The sequence below is a fragment of the Pezoporus flaviventris genome, unplaced genomic scaffold (assembly GCF_033815535.1).
Source record: "Pezoporus flaviventris isolate CSIRO_AGI_PZ_B2104156 unplaced genomic scaffold, CSIRO_AGI_Pfla_v1 ptg000142l, whole genome shotgun sequence".
NCBI lineage: Eukaryota > Metazoa > Chordata > Aves > Psittaciformes > Psittacidae > Pezoporus > Pezoporus flaviventris.
This window is the reverse complement of record NW_026892690.1, coordinates 273960-296069: the sequence shown is the minus strand read 5'-3', so window position 1 is coordinate 296069 and position 22110 is coordinate 273960. Positions and strand designations below refer to the sequence as shown.

Genomic DNA, 22110 nt, shown 5'->3' with positions numbered 1-22110 from the left:
GCCTGGCCTGGGACACTTCCAGGACGGAGCTCTGTGGTGTCCAGGTGCTGAGGTAACTTCTGTAACATTTCCCACATCATTGCCCCACCAAGGGCAGAGCTCCTGAAGGGCCGGGTGCAAAGCCCGCAGCTGGGAACTTCCTCTGCCATGTGGTGGATCCAAAGTGAGTCTGAAAGGCCCTGGCTTGGAGAGAACTCAAAACCCACATAGCCGAGGCCCTCAGTGCCGCCTTGGCACTTCAGGTTAGTGATGGCCTTGGCAGTGCTGGGCAATGGCTGGACTGGATGAGCTTAAAGGTCTTTTCCAACACAGCTGATGCTGTGATTCCGTCAACAGGAAGAGATGAAGAAACTCAAGGACACCATTACCTGGTCACCCTGTCTGAAAGCCGTTGTGTCTACAGCCACCTAAGAGGAGTATTGAGGCTGAAGCCTGTCAGGCTGTGCAGAGGTACCCACCTCCTATTGTGCTCACACCAGACCCACAGTGCACCCAAAGATGCCTACAACTGGGAAGCAGGACACTGCTGACAGGGCTGCTGTGACAGGACGAGGGGTGACAGGGTTAAACTCGAGGAGGATGATTCAGGCTGAATGCAAGGAAGATCCTTTGTCCAATGAAGATGGTGAAACACTGGCACAGGTTGCCCAGTTCCATCCCTGGAGACATTCCAGGCCAGGCTGATGTGGCTCTGGGCAACCTGCTCTAGGGGAAGGTGTCCCCACTCACTGCAGGGGGATGGAACTGGATGAGCTTTAAGGTTCCTTCCAACCCAACCCATTCTATGATTCCACAATCAGAATGTGAGCTCCCCAAGTCAGACACCCCCACCACACACCCCCAGCACTGCTGAATAAACCATTTTAAACACAAATTAAGCCAGACTTCAGCCACTTAGGCTGAGCCTAACACCGTACTGACCTGCCTGATGCGGCCTATTGCTACACCTGCTTCAGAATCCTCATTCTAGCTGTGGCTGCCCCATCCCTGGCAGTGTTCAAGGCCAGGTTGGACACAGGGGCTTGAAGCAAGCTGCTCTAGTGGAAAGTGTCCCTGCCCGTGGCAGGGGGTTGAACTGGATGAGCTTTAAGGTCCCTTCAACCCAAATCAGTTTGGGATTCTATGATTAGATATGAGCGCATGTGGCCAATTTCAGATCTCTGTTAAGAGCTATTGAAGTATTTGGGGACTGGACCTGTGACATTTGCAGGTCCTGTCAGCCCAAACTAGTCCATGATTTTATGACGGCAGGCAAACAAAGTCCCTCCCCAGTCAGGGCTTGTTCTCTATGGGATGATACTTTGTCAGCTCTTCCTCATCCACTTGTGCTCTGCTCATGTTGGAGTATTTTGTGTTGTACAACACCTGATCTTGGAGTCACAGAATCCCAGACTGGTTTGTGTTGGAAGGGACCTTAGAGCTTCATCCAGTTCCAGACCTTGCCACAGGCAGGGACCCCTTCCACTAGAGCAGGGTGCTCCAAGCCCCGTCCAGCCTGGCCTTGAGCACTGCCAGGGATGGGGCAGCCACAGCTTCTCTGGGCATCCTGTGCCAGCGCCTCAGCACCCTCACAGGGAAGAATTTCTGCCTAAGAGCTCATCTCAGCCTCCCCTCTGGCAGGTTAAAGCCATTCCCCCTTGTCCAGACTGCTGCTGAAATACCTCATGAAGAGACTCCCAAATCCACTCTAACATTTACGGCCCATTTCTGGAGAGCCTGCTATTCCAGCTCCTTCACAGCTGCAGTGGGATCATGACCTGAGTGGTTCTGAATGACCAGAGCACAAAGGCAGGAGCAGAAGCACCAGCGCTCTTCAGGCTCTGCCTGTTCTGGGGACACACCAGGCCTGTGCTGAGGAGCCTCACTCCATGAACACACTTGATGCACAGTGGCTTTCTCTGTGTGTTTATCCAAACTACATCCCAGGGATCAGGGCCCACCCCAGAGCCCTCTTCACATGAGGCTAAACCCCCCCTGGGGTGAGAGTAGGGGCTGGGGGAAAAGTCCTTCAGTAGAGTTCATGCTGAGAGGTCGCTGTTATCGAACCTCTCTTGGTCGTACACCTCTGCCACCACCTTCCTCCCTGCAAACCAGCGCCCGTTCAGTGCCTGGATAGCTTTGTGAGTCTCTGAGGCCATGGAGAACTCCACAAAGATCTTGACAATGATCTCGGCGTCCTCCTCCTCTCCTTGTTTCTCCTGGTAGATGATGACCCGGTTCACAGCTCCAAATTTGCCACATTCTTCGGTCACTTCTCCTTCCAGGTCATCATCGATGTCCTTTGGATCCACCATGTTGCGAAGCACCATCACAGTGGACTGCAGAGAAAGGGACAAGTGAGTTAATACACCAGAGACACTAAGATCAAATCTGAGAAGCCCCACCAGACCCTGCACATGCCTGAGCATCACCAGATGTTCCAGTGTTACGGCATTACAAGCATATTCGAGAGAATCAGCAACGTCCCAGGGATAAATCAGTATATTTTCTTCCTAGGCATCCAAAGCACAAGCAAACCTCCCCCATGGTGCGGCTGGCCTCAGGCAGGGAAGCCCTGGGCCATTCCTGGGCTTCTCCTAGACCCATCCCTGAAGCTCAGCTCACCTGGAGATTGCCATAATTTTCCTTGTGCTGTTCCTATCCAGTTCTATTTGCTTTGTCTTCTTCAACACTACAAGCGTGTGTTTTACACTTCCCTTCATCTCTAAACCAAGTACCAGGATCAACCAGGTCTGTCATACCTCTGACAACTGAGGACTCACCAGGTACATCCCATTATAGGGGATAACAGTCAGAGTATGTGCAACAGAGCTCTCATGTATCATGGAACAGTTTGTGTTGGAAGGGACCTTAAAGCTCATCCAGCTCCACCCCTGCCACCGGCAGGGACCCCTTCCACTGGAGCAGCTTGCTCCAAGCCTGTGTCCAACCTGGCCTTGAACACTGCCAGGGATGGGGCAGCCACAGCTTCTCTGGGCACCCTGTGCCAGCACCTCAGCACCTTCACAGGGAAGAACTTCTTCTAAGATCCCACCTCAATCTCCCTTCCGGCAGGTTAAAGCCATTCCCCCTTGTCCCGTCCCTACAGGGCCTTGTCCAAAGCCCGTCTGCAGGTTTCCTGTACCCCCTTTAGGCACTGGCGCTGCTCTCAGGTCTCCCCTTCAGGAGCCTTGCCTTCTTGAGGCTGAACCAGCCCAGCTCTCTCAGCTTGGCTCCAGAGCAAAGCTGCTTCCTCCCTTGCAGCATCTCCATGACCTCCTCTGGACTCGCTCCAGCAGCTCCATGTCCCTCTTGTGCTGTTGCCCCAGAGCTGGACCAGGACTGCAGGGGGGGGTCTCCCCAGAGCACAGCAGAGGGGGAGAATCCCCCTCTGACCTGGTGACCAGCACAGACAACTCCCAGCCCAGTCTTCTCACCACGTGACTACTCTGAATCCTCAGAGAAGCTCTGAGGAGATCCCAGTCAGTGTAAGATCCATCACAAGCAGCACACAAGCTGGCTGACTTCACAGCCCCGCATCAGCCCTGTGAGGTACCTACAACGTGTGCTGCAGGAAACCACAGACTACACCTCGTTAGGGCTGTCCTAAAGCCAGGAATGCTGCCAGGAACCCGCTGCACCCACCTCCTGCTTCCGGAGCAGCTTCTGCATCACCATGTGGCGGGCGCTGCTGCCCGAGATGCTCATGTGCTCCTGCTCACTCAGCATCTCCGGCCGCTCCGACTCCTGGAACACCTCCTCTTCCTCCTTCTCCTTTTTGACTTCCATGAGACCCAGCGCCGGGGGACTTGCCAGGATAGGATTCACAACTCCCACTTGTGGAATGGTGACGGGAATGGGAGGCCGGGCAGGGGTGACACCTGCAAGAGCACAAACTCTGTCGCATAAAGAGCTGATGCTCTGCAAGCCCTGGGTACACACCAAGCAGTGTAAGAGCATCACAGAACGCAGATGGGTTTATTTGCTTTGCACCAATACCACCAGGGAGACAAAAGCAGGACACAGGCACCCTACACTGGCCCAGAAGGGAGGCAGGGTGCAGGACTTTGCATGCAGTGACAATGATCCCTATTTTCCCTCAGTGCCAGGCACTCCTGCTGGAAGCCCATGTTCTGTCCTATGTATTACACACCAAAATAAATTCTTGATACACTATACAACTGGAAAACTAAATGCTCTTGCCAAGGGCAGGAAGGAAGGAGGGATCCAGCATCAGGTTCAACCTGGCTGTGCTACAGCTCCAGGGAACACGCTTTGGAGCAGGTACCTGAGTGACCAACCTGTAATGACTCCGGGTGCTTGTGCTGCCATCACAGCCTGCGGCAAAGCCCCCAAGGGCTGGGCCAGGGTCAGGGCTGGAGACACCAGCCCCGGTGTGGCCAAAGTGCCCAGAACCGCTGCTCCTGCCACTGCTTCCTGCAAGACAGAGAGACCCAACACATCAGCCCATGGTCTTGTTCCTGCTGCCCAAGAGGTCATCCCTGGGTGCGTTCAGCTGCGGCTCAGCTCGTTCCACACCTAAACCAGCAGCTGTGTGACCGAGAGCTGGCAGCTCCCACTGCTACTGTGAGAGGACAGTTTGCCACCCAGAGTCATGAAGACACTAAGCCCTGAAAGGAAAATGTTCTGCAATTCAGATGCCATCAACCTTCTCAAGCTGCTGCTTACTGATGGCACCAGGAGACTCAATACATGGCTTGAAAGGTGCAGACATTCCAGAGCAACAGGAATCTCTATTTGATTCCACCTTCTGCACAAATAAAGCTGCTTACTGATGCCAAGGAATGTGATCCATTTAAAGAGATGGATGGGAGCCGCCATCCCACCCCTCTGGTGACAGCACCAGGGCTCTTGGGGAACAGATTCAGTACTTCCTAAGGGATGTGCCCAAAGGTCAGTCCTTGTCTGAGGGAACACTGTGGTCAAAGGCACTCCGCGAGCACAGGGCAAGAGAGAGCATAGCTCTGCTGCCCGCAACTGCACCTTCCAAAGGAGCCTCACCAGAAACCCTGCCTCTGGTCCTCATCCTGCAGGTGCAGGCAGTAACCCAGCACCAGAACTGGCCTTAGTGTCCCACCACCTACAGCAGAGATCAGTGCCCATGAGACAATCATGCACCTTTCACTGGTGAGACCTCACTGTCTTTCACCACTGTCCACAACTGGAAACTTACTTCCGCTTCCAGCCTTAAAACACTTCTGGTGCCTCTTCCCCCATCCCCTCACCCGCCTCCCTCCACACAGAGCACCTGAGCAGAAACCTGGTGCACCTTCAGCACTTCCCTACAAGTCAAACTCTCCCAGGTTCTTCCTGCACATCAGGTTTTCCAATCCTCCCACCTTCTATAACCCAAACACACATCCTGACTCTGGATGATGGAGTCAAACGTTCAAGATGAACATGGAGTGAAATGATAAACCACTTCCATAGAACTACTGAGAATACTGGGTGGAAAACACAGGCCAGGATCACAGTTTGCTTTCATTGCTCTCCACGCTCTTTCATTCACGCATCAGCTGCCCACGTCCTTCTCTCCCAAGTCTTCATGGGCTCCTGTAAGATGCCCCACTGGGGAGCAAAAACTTCCAGTTTTGTCCCTTCAGTGCAGCACCTTTACTCTACAGTAACTGCTGCGTGGATCTTACTCCATCCTGCTGTGATACTCCATGACCAGAACATCCATGTCTGTGCTGCAGCCAGCTCCACATGTCCTCCCAGTGCCTACAACAGCAACTGCTATTGTGACCAGAGTGCATGGACCTGTGGGAACCTCCCCCAGCACCTCTTGCCCACCTCTCCTCATCTGCCTGCACATCTCTAAGTTGTCTGTGGCAGCTTTGGACCTGCCTCGTGCTCCTACTGGAGGAGAAACACCCCAAGTACTGGGTGCTGCAGCAAGACCATCCCAGGGCCCATGAGCTGCCCCCTCTTTATACTTAAACTCTTTCCAATAGCTGTATTTCTTTATTTCTTCTGCAAGACGACTCCACCATCACTGCCAAGACATGAGCTCCCTCTGCTGCTCAACACCTCCCTCCAGTTTCCCGTAACCCTGGACACACTCCATCTTCGCTGGCTGGCACAGAATACCAGGCTGAAGTTGCAGTTCTGACCCCAGACCCAAAGTTCTATCTCTGTCTTCAGCTTCTCTCCCATGCCCATGATTCCCTCAGCTGCAATGAGGTTGCTGGTTGCTTTGGGTTTAAACCCTGCAGACCAGCACTGTGTGTGCTCTCATTCCCTATCACAACTGTGCAGGAGCACAGATCATGCCTTCTGGAACTATCCTTACTCCTTCACTACTCAGCCACATCTCATGTGGCAAACCAGGCAGGTTATCCACATCAGTACCATGGCATCAGGACTGCTAAGTGTGTCTGAGGTCTTCCAGAGCCTGTTTTCTATGTATGGAATTCCTAAGTTCCCTCACAGTAAGTAACAAATCCTGCAGCATTTTGGGAAAGAAACAGGAACATTTATCCTGGCAGTGACAGATCTCCACTGCCTCACTCCAGAAAGGAGTCAACAGTTTTGATTTGGATGCCAACAGTCCTTCCAGTGATGCCTCAACTCCCTTCCTCAGCTGACTGCAGAGATTCCAGACCTGGAGACCTGGGGACACAGGAACCACGGGAAAGCTCCACATTGGAGGCAGCTCCTCCCACCTCTGCCTTTACCTCGTCATTCAGAGCCATGTTCACTCAGAAGGAGCTGCTCACAAGCACAAAGGCACCAGCTGCAGCAGCACACACAGGCTGCTCACTTCAATCATTCTGCCTGGGAACCCAAGAACTCAGCAGTGGTGGAGCTTGTCTCTGCCACGGGCTGTGGTGGTACAGGGGAGATCCTGCTGCTGAAGGTAAGGATGATGGACACAGATTTGGGGTTTGCCCTGAAAGACAACCCTCCTCCAAGCACCTCCTGTCACAGCCAGGAGCTTCTGCTACCACAAGCGAACTGAGAACCCCACAACTCCTACATCAACATCCAGTTCTGCTCCATCACCACCTGGAATCATGGAGGGGTTTGGGTTGGAAGGGACCTTAAAGCTCATCTAGTTCCAACACCTTGTTTCTGAAGAGCCTAAAGCCATCAGTCACCTTCCACTTTACTCCATGGGCAGTCTTTTCAACAGCTCCTGGGACTGTTACAGTCCTCACTGCCTGCCCCCTTTCATGTACCTTCCCATGTTCCTTAAGCCTCTACCACAACCAGCTCCCCAGCCACAGGTCTGCCTTTCCAGACAAGGAACCCCTTCCCATCTTCCATTCCCTTTGTCAAAGCCCTGGCCAGCTGTGCCAGACCCCATTCCGCAGTGCTGGAATAGCAGATCCTCACACGCCTCATGGCTAAGCACCTATGTGGGAAGCGCTGGGAACAGGGTATTACCCAGGACAAGGGCTGTTCCTCCGGCAGTGCCCGGAGCGCTGGAGCACCCACTTGTCTCCAGCAGTGTCACCCTGTGCTCCCGTGCAGGGGCAGCCGCGGCAGGGCCTACCTGGGCTGTGATCTTGGCTGTGGCGGCAGCAGCGGCTACGGCGGCGGCCGGGGGGAGCCCTCCCGGTGTGGCAGGGGTCAGCAGAGGCATCGGGGGCGTCACGGCCTTGCCCACGCGCAGATACTGCCCGCCCAGGTCGAAGAGGTTCATAGAGGACACGGCATCCTGAGAGGACTGAGCCTTCTCGTACTCTGCAGGAATACGGGGGCTCCACGTGAGGCTGCGGCACCCAACTGGCAGCTGCCACCTCACAGCTCACCCCAACCTGCACTGGGACACCCCATCCTGCACAGAGACACCCCAACCCTGGACAGAGCCACCCCAACCCTACACAGAGACACCTCAACCCTGCACAGAGACACCCCATCCTGCAGAGATACCCCAACCTTGCACAGAGACATGTCAACCCTGCAGACACCCCACCCTGCAGAGATACCCCAACCCTGCACAGAGACATGTCAACCCTGCACAGAGACACCCCATCCTGCAGAGATACCCCAACCTGCAGACACCCCATCCTGCACAGAGACACCTCAACCTGCAGAGAGACACCCCAACCTGCACCAGGACACCCCAACCTGCAGCTACTGCCTCACAGCTCACCTCAACCTGCACTGGGACACCCCAACCTGCACTGTGAGAACAGCAGACACCCCAACCTGCACAGAGACACTCCAACCTGCACTGTGAGAACAGCACAGACACCCCAACCTGCACAGGGACACTCCAACCTGCACTGCTGAGAGCAGAAGTCTCAGCTGTAATTGTACCTCTGTTCAGGCACACTGTCCAAACTGACTTGCAGCCCATCCTAATGCCACCCTGCCACTAGTTACAGAGGAAAAAGAGGGACAAGGCAGGGGACATGCAGGGAAAGGCAGGGGACATGCAGAGAGAGGCAGGGGACATGCAAGGAGAGGAAAGGGACTGGCCTCCCTCGAGCCCAGTACCAATGAATCCGTAGCCTTTGTGCTTCCCAGTGGTGGGGTCTCGCGCCAATGTGCAGGATTTGATCTTCCCGAAGGCCTCGAACACACTCTTGATGTCATCATCAGACAGGTCCTGGTGTACCGACGCCACGTAGATGCGGTTGAAGGCTCGAGCCTCCTCCGCCAGCTGGTCTATGATGGGCTGAGCCTGCCCGATGTTACTGGGCCTCCCAACCTGCAGGGAGCCATAGAATCAGGGAGTCATGGAATCATGAACCCACAGAGTCTGGGTCGGAAAAGACCAACCACTCCCCAGTACTGCCAAGGCCACCACTAACCCATGGCACTGAGGCCTCGTCTCCACGGTGTTTGAACACTTGCAGGGATGGTGCCTGCAGCCCTGCCCTGGGCAGCCTGTTGCAATGCCTGAGCACCCTTCCTGGGGAAGGAATTGTTCCTCAGCTCCATCTAATCCTGCCCTGGTGCAGCTTGAGCCCGGTTCCTCTTGTCCCATCCCTTGTTCCTTGGGAGCAGGGACCAGGCACCTCCTGGCTCCATCCTCACCCAGCCAAGAGCTCATGGGCCATCCTGCAGAGCAGTGTCCTGAACACTCATCCGAACCCAACCCCACTCATAAGGCCACGATCAGCAAAGCTGACTCAGCTCTGGCCTACATCTTGCACCACAGGAGATTCCACAGCACTGAGAGCCTGGACCCTGCTTCCTCCTCCACCCCATTTGTGTTCCCTGATATGCCAAAGGAAAGAGAAACTGCGTGAAGACCTGAGAGCAGCTTCCAGTGTCTGAATCGTGCCTACAAGGATGCTATAGTTACAGGACAAGGGGTGATGGCTTTAAACTGAAACAGGGGAAGTTCAGATTAGATATAAGAAAGTTCTTTCCATCCGGGTGCTGAGGCACTGGCACAGGGTGCCCAGAAAAGCTGTGGCTGCCCCACTCCTGGAAGTGTTCAAGGCTAGGCTGGACACAGGGGCTTGGAGCAAACTGCTCTAGTGGAAGGTGTCCCTGCCCATGGCACGGGTTGGAACTGGATGAGCTTTAGGGCTCCTTCTAACCCAAACCATTCCATGCATCTCTGATTCTAAATCCCCTCAGCCATCAAACACTGGAGAGTGCGTCAGGGATCAATGCAGGATATGAAACATTAAACAGAAAGTGCCAGTTTCCCCCAATTTCAACCCCCAAAGTTTCCCCTTTGCAAGATCCCATCTTGCTGCCTAAGAACACACAGCTACAATCCCTCACTGCTCTTGCTGAATGCTCCCCATTTCCCTGCTGCTTCTCCCTCACACCATCCACAGGCACAACCCAAGTTTGATGCTGCTCATCCACCATCCACCGGTCCAAGACAAGCCAGCACTAAAATATGAAGAACCACTTTTGGTTTGAGCTCAAGAGGCTTCCATTCTTTGAGATGGAAAAGCCTGAGCCAGCTGAACAGAACTGGCTGCTGGGCTTTGGCAGTGTGCAGGAGCACAGACCCAGAGCCACCACGTACCCAACAGATGGAATATCAAGGTTTAGCACAGAACAGACCTCAAGTTATTTTCCGCATGTGGGGTGCATTCCAAGGCAGGAACGCATTACCCACAGGAGAGAGAACCAAGAGCTTTCAGAGCATTCCTGCTGCTCACCTTGATGTTTCTTCCCCCCAGCATGACAGAATTCATCTGCTCCAAGGCCAGCTGAGCAGCTTCAGGAACCTCGTATTCTACAAAAGCAAAACCCTAGGACAGCAGGAGACACTTGTTAAATCCCACCAGCTCTGCCTTGTGGCCAAGACTTCCCATGTTCCAGACCCCTGCTGTGGCCTGAGAAGGTGTTTGTTAAAGAAGCTTTTTATCAAAGAAGAAAACTGAACATGGAAGTAGAGAGGAGGCTACAGGCCTCCTCCAGAGCCTCTCATGCTCAGAGGCCCAAGAGCAACAGACCACTGAACACAAGCTGTATGGTGCTCCATGCGCACCACCCCCAGGCACATCTGGCCCTGCCAAGCTCAGCAGAACAAGCAGCAACAATCTTTAGCTCAGTGCTTAACTCTACAAGGATAAAGACTCTGTCCTCTCCCAGATACATTCAGGAAGGCCTTGGAGAGAAGACAAAGCATCACTCGAGGGCTGTGATCCCACCTTGTGCTTCATGGTCACCGAGTCCCAAGACATATCAATGCTTTTTATGGGTCCAAAGGGGGCAAAGGCCTGGCGAATGGTGTCCTCTCCCAGCTCGTAGTATATGGAGCCCACGTACACACGACACATGATGGCCAGAGCACGCTGCCTCTGAGCTGCCATCTGTATTGGAAAGAAGAACTGGTTGGTTAGCTCAGCCGTGGCCCTGGACCTCAACACCTCCTTCCCTTCCTCCTTCCCTCCCTGGAGCTATGGCCCAGCAGCAGGCAGCTCGTCGTCAGGCTGCAGCACCCGTGCCAATGGGGAAGGCTTCTCCTGCTCGGAGCACACATGGCGGGAGTGGCCGAGGAACGGCCCCCTCCCGGGGCAGTGCGATGGGCTCTGCCACCTCCGAGCCTCAGCTCCAACCCCACCGGGAGGTCTGACCCTCCCCAGCCTCATCACAGCTCCAGCAACGCTTGCAGGAGGCGGAAATAACTTCATTCTGGGACAATTCCCCCTCCAGGCAGCAAAGGACTCCATCCTAGCCACTATTCACCAGCCCTCCCCTTCCCTCCCACGCGGGACAACAGAGATCCAACACTGGGCACCACCACAGATTTCCACCCCCCACCATCCACCCACCCAGGCAGCAAAGGAGCTGGATTTGGGAACCTCCTCCCCACCCCCTCGAGCACCTCACCCCCCTCCCCCGGCAGGATGAGCTCCAGGACTAGGCACCACATTCACTGCTTGAAGCAAAGAGAAACCAAAGGGTTAATGGGACCTCCCAGCTCAGTGTGTGGTGTCAGTACTGCTGCTACTGCTGCTGCCACTGGCCCAGAGTGGTACAGCCCCAAAGCCTCCGCCCTCGGGTGCAGAGAAAGGGTCTCTGGGCTATTTTCTCCTAAATATGCCTGAAAACCTGTTTGCAAAACAAATCCCGCCATTCCTTCCAGCAGGAAATACACAACAAGCAGCAAATCCCTCAATTCCTTGGGACCCCCAGTGTGGCTCTAGAGCTGCTAACTCTGGCAAGGGGCTAGGCCAGGCCCAGCAGCGTCCTGGCACCAAGCAGGAATCAGGCTGTGTGGAGGCAGCTCCCTAAGACTGAACTGCAGTGGCTGGAGACAAGCAGAGGGCTCCTGCTCTGGCGGCACTGGTGGAGCTAGCGGCAAGCCAAGGGCTGCTGCAGGGGAGGCAAAGGCAGCATTAGGTTGGAGGCCCCTCACCACAGCACAGTACTGGGAGCTCTGCACCACCACCTCCTCTGACCACCCTGCTCAGGACGGATCCCTGTGGGATGCTGTCTGAGGAATGCCAGAACCAGTGTAAGCACCATGTGTTCAGGGCTGCTGCGCCTCAACCAGCAGGACAGAGGGACAAGGGGTCACAGCCTGTGCCTGGAGAAGCCTTCTCCCTCACAGCACCCAGTATGGGATTGCATCTGCCACAGGAGGACAGGCTGGAGAGGTTCAACTCCTGTTCTGGAAGTCAGGAGGATACTATAAAGAGCATTCTCACCCCACGCTGCTGCTCGTCATGTGACATTAAGCTCAGGGGTGGTCCTGGACCTTAGGGTCCTCTTGCCTGGTTTTACACTTCCCACTGTTAACAACAAGCTCTTGTTCAAGTTAATGTGCTGTGACAGGGAGTACTACAGCATGTGCAGGACAGCTGAGGTGGGGTCTCCCAGGTTAAGATTCCCAGCTTGGATGCAGGAAAGCCAGTGATCAGCAGCCCCTCAGTATGCAGTATGTCCATAGAGGGGGTCACAGCCACCACCAACCACCTCACCCAGACTGAGAAACCTCTAGTGTCTCACTAAGGAGCACTTCTGGTCAAGTCCCTGCTCGTGCAGCCTTGCACAGGGACTCTTCACCCTCTGAAATACAGAGACATGAAGAGATCATGTTCTCCTCCCCTTATCCATGCTACAGGAGGAAATGCAGTGGCATCTGTCCTCTCCTCTGCAGGAGGAAATCCATATCTTACCCTGCTGCAGAGGGGCAATAGGAGGGATGGCTTTAGGACCTTTACATCAGCAACGCTGGGATCTGGACCTGAAACGGACATGACTGGGGTGGACCATTGTGGCTACATGTGGATCACTAACAGGAACAGGAAGCATCAAGTCATGGTGATGCAGTGGACCTGTGAACTAAGCACATGACAGTGTCAGACACTCATCTCTAGAAACCTCACTGGCTGCACCAAGTAGATTTTACTGGTAACTGGCCCTCCTCCTCCTCTAAAATGGAGTTTGAAGTACCTGCAGCCTCCACTTGCCCTCATGGACGCGCAGGTTAGTGCTGGGGAACGGTTGGACTTGATCATCTTAAGGCTCTTTTCCAACCTGGTCGATTCTATGTTTCATAAAGGCAGCAGTTAATAGTTGTCATGTTGCTGTCAAGTGCTTATGAAGGTTTAAAGACAAGCCAAAGCATCATCTTGATCCTTTATACAAAATCACCACCACTGGCTTGTTCTAATCCAGCAGCACCAGGAAACGGTGCTCATCTTGCTGTGACAGGGAGATGCTGTTCTGCAATGCTCAGAGGGGTAAGGAGCCAGGAAGCTTCCATCCCAGGCACAATGATCCTCATGGAGGAACTGATCAGTCTTGTCAGCAAGCACTGGGCAAACAAAGCTCTTTGTTCGGCATTCCTGATGGGCTCTGGGATAAAGTACTTGCTGGGACTGGGGCATCTTAACAGCACTGAACAGCACCAGAGCTGAAGGCTTCAGCACAGATTCCTGCCTCTGGGTCCTGTTCAGCAGCATCCCTACAGGAATGGCTGAGGAAAAGGAAGCACCAGATTCTGCCCTTGATGCTAACAGGAAATGCACCATTTCCAGCACAGGCTTTTCATTGCCCAGCTGTGAAAAAGGAGCCAAAACCATTTTATAAAGCACATGTGCTGAGGTTCTGCTCTTGAGGAACATCCACATGAACTGAGAGGAGGTTCTTGGGTGCCCAATTCACAAGGAGATGTGTGCTCCCAACCCATTCCAGCTTTACATTCCATCATACAACCTCCTTTGGCTCCCCTGCTGACACACCCTGCTGTTAAAGGAGCGAAAGGTGGTGATTTTGGTTGCCTCTTTCATTTTGGGGTACAAGCCTCCAGTTGCCTTTGACACCAAGCAGAAATATTGTGTTCCAGCAGAAATGGTGACAACTGAACCTTTGCATGTGGAGTGGAGCTTAGAGGACACACAGTAGCCATTGTCCAACATGTCCAGGGAAAAGAAGGGGATGGATAGTCCCAGAGAATTAAGCTCTTTGCACTGAAGGGACGTGTGGGTTCTGTGTACACCCTGAAGTGTGGTTCCTTCCCTCCTGCCTTTACTCCGAGCCGTATTCACCCAGTGTGGGGACTGCAGAGTGCAGAGCAGCCCTGCTGAGACCTGCTGTGCCCCAGAGCTCCCAGCACCGCGGCTGCAGGGCTCCAGTGCTCTCAGTGTGGTTCTCAGGAGATCACCCATGTGTGAGTTACCTTGGCAGCCAGTTTGGGGTCAGCACCTCAGAACTGCAGCGTCTCTAGAAACGCAGCTCCCACACTTTCACAGGCTGGGTTCGGAACTGGCCGAAATCTAACGCTCGCTTTGCCACCTGACTCCAGGACCCCGACTGCCAGTGGCCCATGTCCCAGTGCCAGTGTCACAGCAGACTGCACCCGGCCTAGGGTCTTCCTCTGGGGAGTTTACACTTTGCCTTTGCTTGCTGTGCTTGTCCACAACGCGTATGTGGAGGGTTGTGCTGGGTTCAGTTAAGAGCATTGCGTTACCACTACGTCCTTCCCCACTCTAGGCCCTGACTAAGACAAAGTGCCCAAGAAGAAGTGAATATGTCTATTGACCGATTGTAAAGGTGAGAGAGGATCTCCAAAGCCCATTGTCACTGCTGCCATCTGAAAGACAGTAAAGACAGAGTTCAGTCTGTTGGAGCTGAGCATACTATGGCTGTTTGTCACATCTCAAGCAGAGCGGCGGCACGGGGAACCTGCGGAGAGGCCTCTCCTTCCTTGCCCCTCACTGCCTGGGCCCAAGGACTGTCCAGCGCTGGGACCCCGCAGAGTCCAGTCCCACCAGGCCAGGGTGAGTTGTGCTGCTGCCACTGCCTCAGGAAGCAGGGTCTTCTCCCAGGGGGGACTCAAGGCAATAGTAACCTCTGCAACCACTGTCGTTGATTCACCCCCAGCATTTAAAAAGGAGCCCTAGGGTCAGACACTCAGAAACACGCACAGCCCTGAGAGGCCACACTGCCTATGGGTGAGCAGTGCTCCTCCACTGAACCCATCCAGCAGACCTCAGCCACTGCTCCGGGCTTCCTCACATGGAGTGAGATGCACCTGCGACACGTCTGAAGGGAGGGAGGTGTACAGACCAGCATACTGGCATTCATTCCAGCAGTAGCAGGAACAGCCAAGGAACGTCTCCCACATTGTGAGGGAAAGGGAAATGGGGGCTCAGAGAGGGGAGAGAGTGACCCTCCCCTCAAGCAGAATTGATGGTAAGAGGATTCTGCTCCAAATAACCCCAGACAACACCTTAAACACCGGTTCAAAGTGAAACCCACAGCAAGTTATTTGGCTTCTGGCATTTCAAGAAGCACTTGGGCAGCCAACAGGAGAGAAACGCTTAAAAACTCACTCTTTGGATGAGCTTTGGGGCAATTTGGGCAGGTGGGCAAAGGGTTGGGGTATTTTTAGTGAGCTGGATTCAGAGCATTGCTATTTCACTGTGGAAACAGCAGAGTGCACCCAGCCTCAGGGCTGTGCTCTGCTTCTGAGTGCACAAAACTCCACCCTGAGGGGGAGAAACAACACAGAAGGAGCATCTCAGAGGGTCTCTCACCTGAAGGTTGGTGAGCTGCTGCTGCTGGTGGGCGATGGTTTGCTTCACCAGCACACTCTTGATGCTCTGCTCCATCGCATACTTCTTTGCCTGGGAAGAAACAGACTCTGTAGTCACAGGACAACACCCTAGAGCAGGGAACAGCATTAACTCCACAACAGAGCTGCCCAGATCCACACACTGGCTGCAGAGAACATTCCAGCGCTCCAGCCCTATGCATCACGGCACCATACATAAGCCAGCAGCTCACCAACATTCTGCTCTGCACCTAGGAGTTCTGGAATACACCCTGGAATACAGCACAGGGATTGAGCAGATGGGACTCGACCTGCAGCAGGCACCACATCAAGGAAGCAGCATGCACCAGACATGTGGCATCTCCCCTCTTCCTCCCTCTGCCCCTTAGATCCCACCACAGCACCTTACCTGCTGGAATGAGGGCAGGACAGAGCCTCCTTCAAGTCCTCTCCACTCAGAGAACATCTGGACAAAGAGTTTCTACAGAAGGGAAGGGCCCTCAAACACCAGGTCCAGTCTCTGGCCTGGGCTCTCCCCTCCCTGGCCTGCCTGAGGCTGGGGCACCCACTCTGCTCACACAAGGCTCCTGCTCTTTATCTCCTGGCTCAGACACAGGTTCACTGCTCTGATCCTTTCAGTGCCCTACACGTTTGACAGGGCCCAAGCTGCACCCCAAAGGTGCTGACAAGGAGGCTCCCTGTCAAGAAGCCCCTGAAACCCTATTCCCAGGGGAGGTCCCAGCACTCAGCCACCCCTCGGGCACCTGCTTTCCATGGCTGCAGGGGTTTGGGAGGCTCTAAACGATGGATGTGAGACGTGTGCTTCGGAAACCTAGAAACGGACAATGGCATTTACAGCTGTGAGCCAGGAGAGGCCGCTCCGCGCCGGGAGCCACACACACACCCAGCTCCTGCCTGGAGAGCACCGCTGCGGCGCAGCACAGCCAGCGCTGGTTCTGCCCCTCCAGTCCCAGCTCCGCCTCTCTCAGCGAGTTGAGAATCACGCCCTCAGTGGCAGGGCCGCTAAACCTCCCACCCGCCGCGTGAGACAGGGCCAGCCACCCCAGATCAAGAGCTGGGCTCAAATGTCATCTGGATTAGACCAGACTGGCTCGCATGGGTGGAAAACACTTGCAATGGGGCTCCTCACAACGTCAGTGTGCGCAGCAGGTCAGGGAGGGGACTGTCCCCCTCACTGCGCTCTGGGGAGACACCCCCCCAAGCCCCGCAGTCCTGATCCAGCTCTTGGGCCACAGCACAGGTAGGATGTGGGGCTGTTGGAATGAATGCAGAGGAGGCCACTGCAAGAAAATACAGCAAGGGCTGTGGCAGCTCTGCTCTGGAGCCAGGCTGAGAGAGCTGGGCTGGTTCAGCCTGGAGAAGGCTCCTTAAGGGGAGACCTGAGAGCAGCTCCAGTGCCTAAAGGGGCTGCAGGAAACCTGGAGAGGGCCTTGGAACAAGGGCCTGTAGGGACAGGCCAAGGGGAATGGCTTTAACCTGCCAGAGGGGAGACTGAGATGAGCTCTTAGGCAGAAGTTCTTCCCTGGGAGGGTGCTGAGGTGCTAGCACAGGGTGCCCAGAGAAGCTGTGGCTGCCCCATCCCTGGCAGTGTTCAAGGCCGGGCTGGACACACGGGCATGGAGCACCCTGCCCTAGTGGAAGGGGTCCCTGGCCGTGGCAGGGGGCTGGAACTCGATGAGCTTTAATGTCTCTTCCCACCCAAACCATTCCATGGTTCTATGAACATGGGAAGGAGCATAAAAGAAAATAGACATTTTGTGATGGGCTCTTGTGTGGATGGACTCAAAGAACAGCTGGAACACAGCAGAAACTTGTTCCCTGTGGAGCACACGCTGCCGTTGCATGTTGTTTCAGCATTGCAATGTCAGCTGAAGATGTCATTTACTTAGGATTTTAATTAAAAACACTCTCCCCACCCCAACAGCAAACTCCACATCATGCTCCCCAAAAGCATCTCCAAGCTCTAAGCCAAACCAAGTCATTCTTGGGCAACTGGAAGTGTGAATCCACACGCAGCATGGCCAGACCCCAGGCCCGTTCTTGGGAGGTAGGCTCCCTTTTGTAGCATCAGGAGAAGCTGCTCATAAAACCCACCAAACCAAACCCCCCAACCAAGAACCAAGCCCACATGACGGTTACTCACCTTCTGCAGAGCTTCCTGCTGCTCTGGTGTGAGGGGCGGAAGTCCCAGCTTCGATGCTGTGCTCTGGCCATTCTCCATCTTAATGGACTCTGTGCCCTGGGGAAACAGGAAACGCTCACAGAAAACCTGTTTCCGCAGGGGTGACCATTCCTTCCTTCCCAGACTCCAGAGCACTTCATGTCGGACTGGCACAAATGGCTAAATGTCCTCCCAAATCCATGAAAAGCTGTTGGTATTCCAGCACTCCCTATGGGAAAGCTATCCCATCAACTGAGGTCTGTCCTGTAGAACTTATGGTTAGTTATTCCTGGCACATCAAGTATTGGCAGGTTGTTCCAAGGTATCAACTTGCCTTTGGATGAAGTAATTCAGGACAGGAACATGGAATGGTTTTGGATTGAAAAGGACCTTAAAACTAAAACCAGCTCCACCCCCCCGCCACGGGCAGGGACACCTTCCACTACCCCAGGCTGCTCCAAGCCCCATTTCACCTGGCTCTGGAACCACCCAAGGCCAGGATCATCCAGTCCAACCGTTCACCAGCACTGCCAAGGCCACCAATAACCCATAGCACTGAGGGCCTCATCTAAATGGTGTGTGAACACCTGCAGGGATGGTGCCTGCAGCCCTGCCCTGGGCAGCCTGTTCCAATGCCTGAGCACCCTCTGGGGCAGGAATTGCTCCTCAGCTCCACCTAAACCTGCCCTGGTGCAGCTGGAGGCTGGTTCCTCTCATCCCATCCCTTGTTCCTTGGGAGCAGAGCCCAGCCCCTCCTGGCTCCATCCTCCTGGCAGGCACATGGAGGGAGCCATCAGGTCCCCCCTGAGCCTTCTCTTCTCCAGACTGACCCCCCCCAGGTCCCTCAGCCGCTCCCCATCACCCCTGTGCTCCAGGCCCCGCTCCAGCACCTCAAGTTTCTCTTGCAGTGAGGGACCCAGAGCTGAACACAGGATTCAAGGTGCGGCCTCACCAGTGCCCAGTACAGGGGCACAACCACTGCCCAAGTCACACCACTAGTGTTCTGGGTAACAAACCACAGCAGCAGAGACCTGTTACTGTTATCAGCAGCACTCAACACCAGGTCGCATTAGAGCTGTGAAACTACTTCAGTAGCAAGTCTAATCCCATCTCAATTCCAAGCTAGCAGCAAGGATGCTTTTCCCAGCAGCAGGAGCACTCGAGAAAGAACAGGCTCAATACAGAAGTGACAAATCCCACCCTGATTCCAGTGCAGCTGCATGGCTCTCACATGCCCTCAGCAGATGTGCTGCTGGGCTCAGCATATGGTGGGTTCTTGACAGCTTATGGGGACACCTGAAAAGCATCAAAGCTCTGGGGACTTTGAGTAATAACTCCCAAGACCCAACTCCATGTCCTTACATCACTGCCCTTGAGAAACCCCTCTGCTTTCTGCTTCAATTCCTTCCCTATTTGTGTGTCTCCACAACAGGAGCAGAGCCTGTGCTGCAAACCTCCTTTCAGGAAGTCAGCTGAAAGCAAAGCCTGAGCCTCCTAAACCCAGAGCTCAGTTCCTGCTACTCAGGGTTACCTTGTCCTTAACTCTGAAGCTTTTCCAGGCAGCATTCCCCACTCCCATGCTCACAGGACAAAGTGAAGGCTGCAGCTGCCCTGGTCAGACCACACTGGACTCTCTTCAGGCTGATGCCACAGTCACAGCAGGAACAGCCAATGTCCTTTCCAGCAGGGAAAGGAGGTTTAAACAGACAGGGGCATCTTGAGAAGAAGGGATCCAGGGAGCTTGTGGGGACACGGAGCTGGGTCTCATTGCAAGGACCACACCAAGGCCATGGGGCAGCTGCTGAAGCTCAGTGAAGTAAAACACATCCCGACACAGTGCTATGGGACAGACAGGCTCAGCTCAGCAACAGCAGATGGGAGCTCAACCCACACAGAAGGCACCCAGCTCATGACAGATCCTACTGGAGAAGGTGTTTTAACCCTGTGTGACACTGGCAGGACTGACGACTTCCCTGAAGAGGTGTAACAAGACTCAGGTGTAGGATGGACCTTCCAGAACAAATGCTACACAAGCCCATAGTGGCTAAAAGCATGGAGCACTCAGTCAAGCTGGAATGCTGCTTCCTGGAACGGTCGCTTACACTTTGCCGTTGAAACACAGATACCACCCAGGCTGGGAACACCAAACTAAAGGCAGCATATCCTGCACCTCAAGGCTCATGTTCCAACATGATCCAACACTAATCCTTTGAGGTTTCTTCACTCCCGGTATTTGCCACCTGGTGAGACTCTGGCACAGGGTGCCCAGAGTACCGGTGGGTGCCCAGAGTACCGGTGGCTGCCCCATCCCTGGCAGTGTTCAAGGCCAGGCTGGATACAGGGGCTTGCAGCAAGCTGCTCTAATGCAAGGGGCTGGAACTGGAGCGGCTTTAATGTCCCTCCCACCCAAATCCCTTCATGATTCTATGATTAAGTCCATCAGAGGCTTCCTTCCCTGCAGCCCTGACACCCAGGAGGTTTCACATCTCCCCTTTACACACTTCCATAGATAACAACAGTAAATCACGGACTCCAGGGAAGGCTGAGCAGCGCAAGAATTCATTTCTGCTACTGAAGACTAATCACAAAGAAAACAAACAGCCTTCAACAGGAGCGTCCCGCTGCTCCCACACGTCAGCACCCAGTAAGGAATGAGCACTCCTGAAAACACAAACAACTCCAAAAACCCCGATCCCGTTGCGATCCTTCCCAGTGCACAAGAGCAGGGAGAGGAGATACAAAATCAGCCACGGGCACCGAAAGGGTTTTACCAGGAAGGGCCACGAGCGGCTTCTCCCGGGAACACCCGGGACCGGGCCCCGGCGCCGAGCGGGAGATTCGGGAACAGTGAATTCGGGAAACCCGCAACCCAGCCCAACGGAAGCGGCGGGAGCGTTTCCCGGGCCGAGAAGAGACATTCCCTCTCAGCAGCGCTGCACAGAGCAGCTCAGCGCCCCGCACAGCCGGGCCCGCACCGGGCACAGCCCCAGGAGCCCCGCACAGCCGGGCCCGCACCGGGCACAGCCCCAGGAGCCCCGCACAGCCGGGCCCGCACCGGGCACAGCCCCAGGAGCCCCGCACAGCCGGGCCCGCACCGGGCACAGCCCCAGGAGCCCCGCACAGCCGGGCCCGCACCGGGCACAGCCCCAGGAGCCCCGCACAGCCGGGCCCGCACCGGGCACAGCCCCAGGAGCCCCGCACCGGGAGAGCCCCGGCTGGCCTGGGAAGGCCCGGCCCAGCAGGGGGAATGGGCCGCTTTCCGGCGGGGGAAGCCCCGCTAAGGTGGGCGGGAAGTCAGGGAGGAGGCCGCGGCACTCACAAAGGCCCAGCGGAGCGAAGCGGAGTCTGGGCCGGGGCCGCTCACACGCGCGGCCTTGGGGCCGCGGCTCGCGGCTCGCGGCTCGCCGCTCCCCCCACCCCACCTCCGGCTCAGCCCGGGCCCGCCGCCGCTCACCAGAGACATGGTGCTCGTCGCCGCCATCTTATCCGCCCCGCCGGCGCTCGGCGCGAGACTCTCGCGAGAGCCCCCTAAGGCGCGCGCGGAACGGAAAATCTCGTGGGAGGGGAGCAGGGGGACATCTCGCGAGAGAGACGAGGGTCACGTGGGCAGGGGCGGGCCGGGGCGGTGTCGGCGGGTAGCGCGGGGCGGGCGTGGGCTGTGGTGGCGGAGCCCGGGGGGGCCGGGGAGGGCTCCGAGCCCCTCTGCGTCCAACCTGGCCTTGAGCTCGGGCTGGGATGGGGCAGCCACAGCTCCTCTGGGCACCCTGTGCCAGCGCCCTCACAGGGAAGAGCAGTTCCCGCCCCAGAGGGTGCTCGGGCATTGGAACAGGCTGCCCAGGACAGGGCTGCAGGCACCGGCCCGCTGGTGCTCAGACGCCGGCCCCCCTTGGCCCTCAGTGCCATGGGTTAGTGGTGGCCTTGGCAGTGCTGGGGCACGGTTGGACTGCGTGATCCTGCGGCTCTTTTCCAGCCTGGGTGGTTCTGTGTTTCCCGGTGTAAGGGCTGGTGGAACAGCCGGGCACGGGTGGTCTGTCACTGGGTGCTATTGCTCCTTTGAAACGAGCCCCCGGAAGACATCCCATCTTAAGGTGTCAGTCCTGCTTCAAAGGCAAAAAGCCCTTGGGGGGATGGATATTCGTGCCCTTTTGCCTTACACTTAACTGGTTAAAGTGGCAGGAGAGTGCTGTGACCAAAGAAATCTACAGAGCCTGACTGCTTCTCTATAAAGGATTCAAAAGGTCAGGCCAATAAAGCTCACCAAAGGCAGTTAAAACATGACTTAGCATCGAGTTACCCTTACGGTGAGAAAGTTACACTCCAAAAGTTCCCTTCATCTGGGAGATAAAGGTACAATACGTGGAGTGGAACACAAAATCATCCCTTATTTCAAGCCCAAATTTAAGTGACAGCAGTCACCCCCTGGGAAACCTTGTTCTGGAGACACAGGGGATTCCTGCATTGTGGAATCTTCCAGTTAAGACTGGACCCTCAGATG

At 55.4% G+C, this 22110-nt stretch overlaps 1 protein-coding gene across 4 annotated transcripts; it reads right to left on the bottom strand.

Moving 5' to 3' along the window:
- Positions 1-1889: 1889 nt before the first annotated feature.
- PUF60 (poly(U) binding splicing factor 60) lies at positions 1890-21203 on the bottom strand. Of its 4 annotated transcripts, XM_061479145.1 has the most exons (11): positions 21070-21203; positions 17598-17693; positions 15417-15506; positions 14420-14470; positions 10578-10739; positions 10083-10175; positions 8449-8662; positions 7499-7689; positions 4281-4416; positions 3625-3860; positions 1890-2318 (listed from the first exon to the last, which is right to left on the bottom strand). In XM_061479145.1, exons 1-11 carry the CDS (start codon positions 21094-21096, stop codon positions 2019-2021), a joined length of 1596 nt encoding a protein of 531 aa, XP_061335129.1. In that variant the 5' UTR covers positions 21097-21203; the 3' UTR covers positions 1890-2018. The 4 variants fall into 4 exon arrangements, with proteins under 4 accessions (XP_061335129.1, XP_061335130.1, XP_061335132.1 ...); XM_061479146.1 differs by lacking the exon at positions 14420-14470; XM_061479148.1 differs by lacking the exons at positions 14420-14470; positions 15417-15506.
- Positions 21204-22110: the final 907 nt, after the last annotated feature.

What these genes read in the sequence shown, in the direction of transcription:
- PUF60 (XM_061479145.1), bottom strand. Translation starts at nt 21,096, where the DNA reads ATGGCGGCGACGAGCACCATGTCTCTG. An exon ending in CAGCCAAGATCACAGCCCAG is followed by an intron (nt 4,417 to 7,498) that starts GTAGGCCCTGCC and finishes TCTGTCTTGCAG; the next exon opens with GAAGCAGTGGCAGGAGCAGC. An exon ending in AGCTGCTCCGGAAGCAGGAG is followed by an intron (nt 2,319 to 3,624) that starts GTGGGTGCAGCG and finishes CTTTCTCTGCAG; the next exon opens with TCCACTGTGATGGTGCTTCG.